The sequence below is a fragment of the Hemitrygon akajei genome, chromosome 7 (assembly GCF_048418815.1).
Source record: "Hemitrygon akajei chromosome 7, sHemAka1.3, whole genome shotgun sequence".
Classification (NCBI taxonomy): domain Eukaryota; kingdom Metazoa; phylum Chordata; class Chondrichthyes; order Myliobatiformes; family Dasyatidae; genus Hemitrygon; species Hemitrygon akajei.
In genome coordinates this window covers 112936291-112949074 of record NC_133130.1, presented here as the reverse complement: position 1 = coordinate 112949074, position 12784 = coordinate 112936291, and the positions used below count along the sequence as shown (strand labels likewise).

The window sequence follows — 12784 nt, the reverse complement described above, 5'->3', positions numbered from 1 at the left end:
AAACATGACTTGCCCTACATAAAGCCATGAGGACTGTCCCAAGTTAAGCCATGGCTCTCCAAATGCTCATAACTCCTATTGTTAAGCGTCGCTGTTGGTGTTGATTTATTATTGTCACATTAACAAGATTCAGTGAAAAGTTTGTCTTGCATATTGTTTATACAGATCAAATCATTACACAGTGCTTTGAGCTAGGATAAGTTAAAACAACAGTAATGTAGAATAAAGTGTAAAAACTACTGAATGCAAGATCATAATGAGATAGAGGCTGATAGTCCATCTCATCATGCAAGAGGTCTGTTCAAGAGTCTGACAACAGCGGGATAGAAACCGTCCTTAAGCCTGGTGGTCCGTGCTTTCAGGCTTTTGTATCTTCTGCCCAGTGGAAGAGGGGAGAAGAGAGAAAGTCTGGGGTAGATGAGGTCTTTGGTTATGCTGGCTGCGTAACTGAGGCAGTGAGAAATACAGACATGGTCCATAGAGGTGAGGCTGGTTCCACGTACACAACTCTCTGCAGTTTCCAGTGGTCGCATGCAGAGCAGTTTCCATGTCAAGGCGTTATGCATCCGGACAGAATATTTTCTTTGCTGCATCAATAATAACCGGTAAGAGGCGGTGGAAACATGCTGAATGTTTAGCTTCTGGAGGAAGTAGAGGTGTTGGTGAACTTTCTTGGCTGTGACATCAACATGGTTGGAGCAGGACAGGTTGTTCACACCTAAGAACTGGAAACTCCCAACCTCAGCAGTATTGTGTAGACAGGAGCATGTGCACTGCTCCCCTTCCCCAGCTCCTCTTGTCTTGTTGACGTTGAAGGAAAGACTGTTGTCCTGACGCCCTGTCACCGAGCTCTCTAACTCCTTGCTGAGCACCAATTCGTCAGTTTCAGAGATACAGCCCATTACAGTGGTATCACCTGAAAACTTGTAGACGACGGAGTTAGAGAGAAATCAGGTCCTGCAGTCATGGGGTAAAGTTGGGGGCTAGTGATGCAGCCCAGTGTTTAGAATGCTCTGACTGGACACATATACAACCAAATGGAACAATACTCCCCCCAATCATAGTCCATCCACAAAACATACGTCACACATACCAGATAAAACAATATATTACCACAAAATCAGTTAATAAAATATAATTCAAAGTACATGTAGTGCACAGCACAGGAAAACAGTAAACAGCTCGCTGTCCTAGTGACGGGGCCTCAGTGGTGGCAGGGTATTCATTAGTCTCACAGCCTGAGGGAAGAAGCTGTTCCCCAGTCTGGAAGTCCTCGTCCTGATGCTCCTGTACCTCCTTCCTGACAATAATGGGTCAAAGACGTTGTGGGATGAATAATGGGGACCCTCAACAATGCTTCAGGCCCTTTGTGTACAATCTACCAGGTAAATGTCACAACTGGAGGGAGGGAGACACAGTGATCCTCTCGGCCGGGTTTAGAGCTGTTGCTGCCTCTCCTTATGACTGCGGCCCGTTGGCCAGAAAGTCAGGAATCTAATTGCAGAGGGTGGTGTTGGCTCCCAAGGTCTGGAGTTTGGCTATAAACTTGCTTGGAATAACAGTATTGAAGGCAGTACTATAGCTAATGCACCAGAGAAGAGTATAGGACCAGGGAGATGGTGTCCACTTGGACCTATTTCAGCAGTAAGCAAATTGCAGTGGGTCGAGGTTGTCTGGAAGAAGAGAGTTGATGCATACAAGGACCAGCATCTCAAAGCACTTCAGAATGGTAGCATGAAAGGGAATGGAAGTTGGGCTGTCATGCTTTAGAATCAATACAGCACAGACACAGTCCCCTCAGACTGACAAGTCCACACCAACCACATGCCCACCCAGCTTGTCCAGTACTCCACCCAAATCCCTCAGATCTTCACCCCTCCATGTACCTATCTGAGAGGTACTATTCTTCTCCCTCAACCTCTTCTTCTGGCAGCTCTTCCCAGGTACTCAGCACCATCTGCGCAAAAAAGTTACACCTCAGGATCATTTTAACTCCTTCCAGTTTCATCCTAAATCTATGTCTCCTAGTTTTGAACACCCCTAACCTCAGGAAAAGACTTGTCACCATCCACAATTGCTATCAAGTTCAAGTACAAGTTGCTTTTATTGTCATTTCGACCATAAACTGCCGGTACAGTACACAGTAAAAACGAAACAACGTTCCTCCGGGACCCTGGTGCTACCTGAAACAACACAGAACTACACTGGACTATGTGAGACAGCACAAGGCTACATTAGACTACGTAAAACAACATAAAAATCTGCACTAGACTACAGACCTGCACATGACTACATAAGGTGCACAAAACAGTGCAGGGCAGTACAATAATTAATAAACAAGTCAATAGGCACAGTAGAGGACAATTTGCAATGTCAGTCTAGACTCTGAGTATTGAGGAGTCTGATGGCTCGGGGGAAGAAACTGTTACACAGTCTGGCTGTGAGAGCCCAAATGCTTCAGTACCTTTTCCCAGACGGCAGGAGGGAGAAGAGTTTGTATGAGGGGTGCATGGGGTTCTTCACAATGCTGTTTTCTTTGCAGGTGCAGTGTGTGGTGTAAATGTCTGTAATAGCGGGAATTCCTCTGATAGATTTAAGTATTTCTGTAAGATCACACCTCATTCTCTGACATTAGCCCAGCCAACCTCTCCCTATAACTGGGGCACTCTAGTGTAGGCAACATCCTCGTAAATCTTTCATGCACTCTTTCCAACTTAAGCACATATTCCCTGTAACAGGGTGACAAAATTGTACACTGTGCTTCAGGTGCGGCCTCAGTAACAATATATACAACTCAATATAATGTCCCAACTCTTATCATCAATGTCCTAACTGATGGTGGACAATATGCTAAACAGATTTATCACTGCCCTTTCTACCTGTGACACGGCTTTCAATGAGCTCTTCACGTATTCCGAAGTTCCTCTGTTCCACTGCACTCCCTGGAGTCCTACCGTTCACAGAAGTCCTACTCTGGTTTGACTTTTCAACATGTACCACCTTACCCTTACCTGTACTGAAATCCATTTGCCACTCCTCGGCCTACTGCCCTAACTAATCTACGATAACCGTCATCACTATTAACAACACCTCCTAGGTGGTGAGCACACTTGATGATAAAGCCTTTATATTTAAATCTATATCATTTACTTAAATATCAAGGGGCCCAAAAGCAACTTCTGTGGGACTTCGCTAGTCACAGGCCTCCATTCCAAGAAAAACAACCTTCAACCACTGCCTTCTGCTTCTTACCTCCAAGACAATTTCAAATCTACCTAATTAGCTCTCATTGGATACCATGAGGCCTACCTGCCAGATCAGCCTACAATGCAGGACCTTGTCGAAGGCCCCTTCCTAAACTCCACATAGAAAACAACCTCCTAATCAGACTTTGTCTATCCAAATGCTGTCCCTCAGAATTCCCTCCAGTAATATCTCAACTACTGAGGTCAGTCTGACCGGTCTGCAGTTCCCTGGCTTGTCCTTGCTACACTTCTTAGACAATGGAGCACCATCAACCAACCTCCAGTCTTCGGGAAGTCAGCCAGAGGTTGACAATGAATCCAGTAGCTCCACAATTTCTTCTCTGGCCTCCCACTAAGTCGGAGGAAGCACTTGGTCAGGCCCAGGGGCTTTATCCATCCTAATGCGCCGTAAGGCCGCAAGTACCTCCTCTCTGGTAATATTAATGTCCTTCAGAACATCCCCAGGAAACACTGAGGAAAAATATTTATTCAAAGTCCCACCCATGTCCTGTACCATAGGCTGCCTGCACTTGTCAGATGTACATTGAAGCACTGAGATAGGCATGGTGTTACACTAATCTCTTCGCCACTGTGCTACTACTAGACAGTTCAACACTTTATGTGATCTCCATATTTTTAATCCTTTATCATTTTTAAATGATTCAAATCATTTAGTTCTTTTTGTTTAATTATTTTAAATTCAATGAGAGCTTTGCTAGTGGATGAATCGCTTTCATCATCTTGTATTCCATCAAGGCCTTCCAAATGAAGATCTTTTTCCCCCAAGGTGGGGGTATCTAAAACGAAATGACTAGATTTAGGGTGAGAGCAGATAAATGTTAAAAGAAATGTTTTTACACCGAGGGTGGTAAGGATATGGAACGAGCTTTTAGAGGAAGTAATACAGCTGGCTCAGCTTTTAAAAGGCATTTAGACAGGTACAGAGATAAGAAGTGTTTAGAGCAGTGTTTCACAGACTTCACTGGATTACCACCCCCTTGGCTGTCAGACCACATGCAGTGGCCCCCCTCTCACTCTCTCTGGTCATTACATAAAAGCTATAAAGAATTTTGATTTATGATGCACAGAGAAAGAAAATAGGAACTGTAAATTCAAAGCAGTGACAAATAATTTCAAAACTTATTCAAATCTATTTAAGGCTACGAATAAAATTATTTCTTCATTTAATTACAGTAAAAACAATTTTAGAGGGCACATTAGTAGTTCAACTAATCACTAGTTCATTGTCTTTTCACCTTTCAATAAGACAGATGGGCTTGGTATAGTGATCTCAGCTTCTCAACATCTGTCACGCATTGAGTCTCAGATACCTATGTTCAGGCCTCCAAGTTATTTTGAAAGAGGTTAGGTGACTGCACTGAAATTGCACTCCATTAAATACGATGTTAGAAAGGCAGTCAAGAACATCTTGACCTTTTTTTCCAGTGTAGGCTAGCATTCGGAGATTTCTTTCTGCAATCAAAAGTCTTGATATGATTTTTTGAACCTTGGTTTCAGAAGCTATTTTGTAGTGAGAGCAGTTCTTCTTCCATCTTTCCTGTTAACTCATCATTACAATTGTTCAGAAATGGATTTATCATCCAATTTGGAATTTGGTTAGAGAGAAATCTCTCTGACATATCCTTATTCAGCTCAACCAGGTTTGCAAAGTATATCTGAAGATCATCATCTGGGATTCTTTCTTTCTCTTCCAACCCAGAGAGGCTGAGAAACTGGAAAAGGTCACAACAGCCAATGTTGCACTTCAGCAGGGTTAACTTGGACAGACATGTGGAGACAACTGATTTTATTAAACTTTGTGAATAATTCTGACAAATAAGCAATTTCATGCCATGGATTGAGTTGATCACTGAAAGTAGAGCATGTGGTCTTCAAAGAATTTTATCACTGTTTCAAAAAGCGCATAAAATTATCTCAGGCAGTTTCCTTTTGAGTGCCATCTGCCTTCTGTATACAGCAGCAAACATTCAAACTGTTCATCATTCTCAACACAAAGCTCTCAAAGTCATCGAGAATAGAGAGCATGGGACTCAATTTTACTTATTACTGTGATAACAGTCTAATGTGCAGCCGATCACTCGGGTTTCTCTTGCAACAAGCCATTGTATGTGAATTACACAGTGAATGGTACCTACAGATTCTTTCAAGAAATTAATAACCTCCCGAGTGGCAATCTGTTATTGATGGTTCACCACCTATTGTACAAGCAAGAATGTTAGTGAGCAGAATGACCTTTTGAAAATTGCTCCACAGCCCTAAATATTGACTCCCCCTTTTGTATCTGCTTCAAGTCCCCTTTTCAATAAACAACTCTTGAACTACGCTTTCATCTTTTATGAAGTGAACATAACTGAGAAGCAAAGATTTGTTGCATGGCAAAGTTGACTTATCAAGCTGCAGAGCAAGTTCTGTTGTCCTAAATACATTGCACAATGTGTCTTCTACATTCTCTGACATTCCATCTATTCATCTTTGAACAGGGTTGATGGTGAATGCACACGGTGTGCTGGAGGAGCTCAGCAGGTCAGGAAGCACCTATGGATGGGACGCTGCCTGACCTGCTGAGTGAGATCAGCACGTTGTGTGTAGAGTCATGATGAAGGATCTCGGCCTGAAACAACAACTGGAAATTTATCACAGCATGGTTAGAGTGTGGGAGTTGTACTAACAAACACTGTACTTTTTTAAAGCTATTATTAATGCTTTTTGAGTTAGTGATTTAGATGCATATCATATTATTACTGAGTTAAGTATTGTATGTAATGAGTTTTTGCTACAACAAGTGTATGGGACATTGGAAAAAATGTTGAATTTCCCCATGGGGATGAATAAAGTATCTATCTATCTATCTATCTATCTACAGCCGTGAATGGCAATAATGGGCCTGGAAATAACGTGATTTCTTCAATCCACATGTCTCATGATATGCCAAATACAGAGGTGTCACATTGCTTTTCAACAACTATAACATGCTTCAAGGAAAGTCCAAGAAAATGTTATTAATAAATAATTTATTTCTTAAATTAAGCCCGTAATCCCCTTGCTACTGAGTGCCTGCCCCCTTTATCTTTATCACCCTCTTAGTAACTCCCACCGCCTCGGGGGCGGTGCAACATCACCCACGTTAGGAACCACTGGAAACACCGGCAAATGGGACTCATTTCGGAGCTGGATTTAGGCACTCTGCCATGTGTAGACCCAGTAGCTAGCCAGACAACAGGTCTGGACTCGAAGGTGGAGAGCAGACAAGATGACCACCTGGGCAAATATGCATCAGGTTGCAATGCCAGCAATCCTGCACACCTCAGTGTTGTGCTTCACACGTTCTTTGCTTGGCGTTCTGTGTGTAGGTCCTATGCTAATGTAACGAACACAATAGAGGCACGTCTTGCAGTCTTGGCTTAAGGCTTCTCCGTGGAAGGCAGCAGTTCCCAAGGGAGTTTCTGTGCATTAAAGTTAATGGACTGGAATTGTTGGCAGAAAACTCACCTCTGAATCCCTGGATGTGCTTTTCACAATCGGAGAGCGAGTTTTCAACATTTACCATAACAATACAATAAATCATTCCACTCCATTTTATTCCCTCGCCCCTGGGTTCAACTCAGCCAAATCAAAATGAAAACCTGCTTTTCTCCCAATCTCTCAGGATCCTGTTCAACTCAAGGCTGGGCAATTACATATCATTCTACAAGTTAAAACGGAGAAAAAAAAACTGCCAACAGTTTGGTTCTAATCACATTTGGTGTTACAAATGAGAACATAGAACATTGCACAAGAACAGGCCCATGACATTGCACCAAATTAATTAAACTAATGCTACCTAATCCCTTCTCCTCCACATGGTTCATATCCCTACATTCTCTGCATTCCCATGTGCTCATCCAAGAAGTTCTGAAATATCCTCCTACACCACCACCCTGGCACCCACAACTCTCTGGTAAAACACTTGCCCCGTGTATCTCCTTGGAACTCTTTCCCTCTCCCCTTAAATGCATTTTGACTCTCCACTGCAAATGAATCCTCACTATGCATTGCTGCCAGTCATATATCTAGTTATAGCCCCACATGACCAATTCTGTAACCAGGAGAAGATCTCCACAGGCGTTAAGGTCTCCTGGAAAAGGAATAATTCTGTGTCTAGTTTTTTCCTTATTTATCAATAATTGACATGTACCGTAGTTATTTTTGATGACATTGGTTGCAAGACTCAGAACAAAAACATAGACCATTGCAGCACAGTACTGGCCCCTCAGCCCATGATGTTGAGCCAACCTTTTCACCTACTCTAAGATCAATCTAACCCTCATTATCCTCCATTTTTCTATCATCATATGCTGATCTAAGAGCTTCTGAAATGCCCCTGATGTATTTGCCTCTACCTTCACTCCTGCAGGGCATTCCATGTCTCACCACTCTCTGTGTGAAGAACTTACCTCTGACATCTCTCCTATAACTTCTGCCAATCACCTTAAAATTATGCCCCTTGTATTAGCCATCTCCACCCTGGGAAAATTTCTCTGGATGTCCACTCGAGCTATGCCCCTTACCACCTTGTACTCCTCATCCTCCTTCACTCCAAAGCCTAAAGCCCTAGTGCGTCAACCTGTCCTCTAGTTTGGCAGCATTCTGGTAAATCTCCACTGCACCCTCTCTGAAGCCTCCAAGTCCTTCCTATAATGAGGCAACTAGAACTGAACACAATACTCCAAGTGTGATCTAACCAGAGTTCTATTGAATTGCAACGTAACTTGGCGGCACTAATTCCCAAATTGAGTGGGAGACAAGAGAGATGGCAGACTAACACCTGAAACACAAGGGACGAGTCCATACCGTACTTGACCTGCAGACCCTAGATGCTGCTGACGGTGGAAACTTTTTGTTAGGTTTGATATCTGTCCTCAGTGAATGGCAAAGTGCCTGCAGATAGCGGTGATGAAGGAACTGAGGTTGCTACACCCTGCCGGAGTGTAGCCATGGGAAGACTTTGAGTCCCAGTAACTTATTCAAATTAAACAAGAAAAGTACAGCAGCTTTAAAGTTTGATCAGCTTCAGCCGTAACATAAAACAACACATTAGTTAACTTCCATTTGAAACCACACAGCCCAACCACATTTTCCATGGTAATCAGAAAGTAGGAAATCGGAGGAGGAGCAGGCCACTCTGCAAAATCATTGCTGACCCATTTTCCTGCACTGTCCCTATTCTCCTTGATTCCTCTGATGGACAGAAATCTATCAGTTCTTGTTCTAAATGAAATCACTACTCAAAGTGGAGAGAATTTCAATGATTTCTCATTCTTTGATTCATTCCTGTCAACTTGAGTCCTAAATAGCTTCCCTTTTATTTTGTAATGGCTTGAAATTTTATACCTGATAGTGAGCGGAAAAATCCTTCAGTCTTGTTGAACGCTCTGTACCTCTTAATGGGGTCATCTCTCATTCTTTTGTAGTTTACAGAAAACAAGCATAACCTGCTCAGTCTCTCCTCCCACAACATCCCCACTTCCTCAGTAACAAATACAGGGTAGCCCTGCAGTCTGAGCAATGGACATTCGACCCTATGGAATTCACAAAGCACTACCAAACTATCTGACATACGCAATGAAAATCCACCCCTGTTTATGTGAGAAAGCGCAACCAATGAAACACAAAATAGGAAAGAAACAACGAATTTTGTCAAGTGTCTGCCTGACGGAAAATAACAATGGTGGAGGTTTTCTAGAAACACAACTCCCCCATAAAGTGGGGTAGATCCTGTTTTCAGTAAGGAGAGCAAAATTATTTGCAGTTCACCAAGTGTGGTCTCACCAGTGGCAGATATAATTGTGGTAAGACATCTTTGCTCTTGTGGTCAATACTTCTCATTGAAGCCTCTATCCTATTGCCTGTCCTGCTAATTTTTCAGTGACTTGTGCACAAGGAGCGAGGTCCTTTTGAATATCGGTACTTCCCAACATCTCACCGTTTAAGGTATAGCAACCACGCATTTTACCACGTCATGTCCTTGTCCACACAGGGCACCTCCTCCTGAAACCCCTTCTCATCTTCATCACCACTCACATACATCACGAGAGTCTGGGTTTCTCTCTCCACTCCAGGAGTGCTGCAGTGCTAATTAATGAACTATTTCTCATGCTAATCACCTTTCATCGGAGTGATTCTCCATTCAGAATTCTTACACTCCTGTATCTAATAAAGTGGCAACTGAGTCCATGTGTGTGGTCTTCTGCTGCTGCAGCCCATCCACTTCATGGTTTGACATGTTGTGCTCTCAGAGATACTTTTCTGCACACCACTGTTGAAACACACGGTTATTTGAGTTACTGTCGCCTTCCTGTCTGCTTGAACCAGTCTGGCCATTCTCCTCTGACCTCTCTCATTAACAAGTTGTTTTTGTACACGGAACTACTGCTCACTGGATTTTTTTTTGTTTTTCACACCATTCTCTGTAAAGTAGAGATTTTTATGCATGAAAATCCCAGCAGATCAGCACTTTCTGAGATACTCAAACCACTCCATCTGGCACCAACTATCATTCCATGGCCAAAGTCACTGAGATCACATTTCTTCCCCATTTTGATCTTTGGTCTGAAAACCCCACTGAACCTCCTGACCATGTCTATATGCTTCCATGCACTGAGTTGCAGCCATAGGAATGGCTGATTAGGTATTTGCATTAACGAGCTGGCGAGCTGGCGAGCAGGTGAGCAGGCGTACTGGTTACCCTAATAAAGTGACCACCGAGCGTTTGACCAACCACGGCAGCTTCATCTCCCTCTCGTGCTTCCCGGTGGTGTTTCAGTGTAAAGTGTACACCGAGCAAGTGATAAGGTAATTCTTTTCACAAGCCCTGCTAACTGTCTTACCAATTTTACAAGACGTGCATCACTTAACTGCTGATTTTCACCATTCCAGATCTCACTTTAAATCACGGAAACAGATCTAATTACTGATACGATATTACTAAAATATACATAGTGCAAAATGAAGGGATAATGCGGCAGTGCTCAGGGGTTCTGATTGATAAAGGAATTCTTCCTCATCTTTGTTCTAAAGGGACGTCCAAGTATTCTGAAGCTGGGCCCTCTGGTCTGAGACTCCCCCACCACAGGAAACATTCTCTACGCATCTACTCTATCTAGGCCTTTCAATATTCAATAAGTTTCAATGAGAACCCCCCTCATTCTTCGAAACTTCAGCGAACATAAGCACTCCTCTTACATTAACCCTTTCATTCCCGGAATCATTCTCATCAGCCTTCTCTGGACCCTTTCCAATGGCATCACATCCTTTCTTAGATAAGGAAACCAAAACTGCTCACAACACTCCAGTGCTTGTAAATCCTCAAAATTGCATCCTTGCCTTTATATTTCGGTCCCCTCAAAATGAATGTTAACATTGCATTTGCCTTCCTCACCACCAACTCAACCTGCAAGTTAACCTTTGGAGAATCCTGCACCAGGATCCCCAAACCCCTTTGCACCACTGATTTCTGAACTTAGTCCCCATTTAGAAAATTCTAAGTTTATTCCTTCCATCAAAATGCGTGACCATACTGATCTACACTGCATTCCATCTACCACTCCTTTCCCCATCCCCTGTTCAAGTCCTTCTGCAGACTCCCTGCTTCCTCAGCAGTGCCACACCACCCCGTCCACAAACTTGGCTAGGATTTACTTTCAGTACGGGTATTAGATGTTTTCGTATGGGGAACTGAATCTATTGCAGCTTGTCATTTGGTGAGGGCATGTTGCTTTCTTTCGTTTCAAATGATTTTTCTCCCTCAACTTTCCAGTGTCCGCATTCCAATTCTGTCTAAGGAAACACCATTCCCCAGACTCAGGTAGAAAATGTCAGGCAACATTCAGCCAACGCTGTGATTACATAGTGTGTTCAACTTTGCAGCCCTATCGGAGGGCTCACTGGTACAAGCTCTGCATCATCATTTGATAGCAAGTTTCTAATTAACATATAAGTTTGTATATATAGACAATAGACAATAGGTGCAGAAGTAGACCATTCGGCCCTTCGAGCCTGCACCGCCATTCTGAGATCATGGCTGATCAACTACTATCAATACCCGGTTCCTGCCTTGTCCCCATATCCCTATCCATAAGATACCTATCTAGCTCCTTCTTGAAAGCATCCAGAGAATTGGCCTCCACTACCTTCCGAGGCAGTGCATTCCAGACCCCCACAACTCTCTGGGAGAAGAAGTTTTTCCTTAACTCTGTCCTAAATGACCTACCCCTTATTCTCAAACCATGCCCTCTGGTACTGGACTCTCCCAGCATCTGGAACATATTTCCTGCCTCTAACTTGTCCAATCCCTTAATAAGGAAATATTAAGGAGATTTCTACAGCTGTATGGTAGAAGGCGTTCTGGCTGGTTGCGTTACAGCCAGGTGTGGAGGCGCCAATGCACGGGATCGGGAGAGGCTGCAGAGGGTGGTAGACTGAGCCGGTTCCACCATGGGCACAACCCTCCTTGCTACTGAGGACACCTTCACGAGGCAATGCTCCAAGAAGGCTGCATCCGTCATTGAGAACCCTCACCATCTGAGACATGCCCTCTTCTCGTTACAACCGTCAGGGAAGAGGTACAGGAGCCTGAAGACATCACTTGATGATTCCTAAGCAGGTTCTACGCCTCTGCCAGCCATCAGAACTGATGAGCACTGTCACATTTTTCCTTCTAATTCCATTATATTTCCTTTGTCTAGCTGATAGTAATCTTTGCACGGCTGCACATAACAAATTTCATACCATTTAAGTGAGGGATAACGAAGCTGATTCTAGTTCGGAAAGAAGTATCGTACATGTTTCTCACCTCTATCTCTCCTTCCATTATACTGAGCAGACGCAGAAGGTCCTCTTTGGAGAGTTCCAGTAACTTCTTTCTTCGCTCATTTTCTTGCAAGGACTTGGGAGCTCTCTTTGCAGGAGCTGTGAGCCCCGCTGTCTTCTCTGCAAAACTCTGCCTTTGGGTTTTGTTCTTCTTTTTGCTACCTGTGTTGATAACTTTGTCATCTTCGTGGCTTGACGGATGGCCATGGGATGGGGAATCCCCGCCACTGCTCCGGGACCTCATCGCCACCTGCACTGGAGAGAACACACAGGGATAAGTGGTGATAGGAGATGTCATAAGTTGACAATATTAGTGATCAATAGTGTGCCTCATGGGTTCAGTCCTAGGCCCATTATTACTTGTTATCTATATCAGTAATTTGTATGAGAATGGGCAAGGCATAGTTAGCGAGTTTCCAGATGACATTAATAGAGGAAGTGTTGTAGTCAGTGAAGAAATTATAGAGGGATCTTGATCAGTTGGGTAAATGGGCCAAGGGATGGCAAATGGAGTTTAATTCAGGAAAGCGTGAGGAGCTGCATTTTGAGAAGACAAATTAAGTTAAGACTTTCACAATGAATGGTAGAATCCTAGGAGGTGTATTAGAATGGAGGGACCTTCAAATACATTCTTCCCTGAAAGTGGTGTATCAGGTAGATAGGGTGGTGAA

At 43.4% G+C, this 12784-nt stretch overlaps 1 protein-coding gene across 3 annotated transcripts in view; it reads right to left on the bottom strand.

Annotated features, from left to right (window-relative positions):
- Positions 1-12784, bottom strand: part of LOC140730813 (filamin-A-interacting protein 1-like) — a 364991-nt gene that overhangs the window by 210948 nt on the left and 141259 nt on the right. For 2 of the 3 annotated variants that reach the window (XM_073051748.1, XM_073051746.1), the window contains exon 2: positions 12097-12368. In XM_073051748.1, the coding sequence (XP_072907849.1) occupies positions 12097-12357 (261 nt within the window). In that variant the 5' untranslated portion in view covers positions 12358-12368. The remainder of the gene's footprint in view (positions 1-12096; positions 12369-12784) is intronic. The other variant, XM_073051747.1, reaches the window with a different exon arrangement.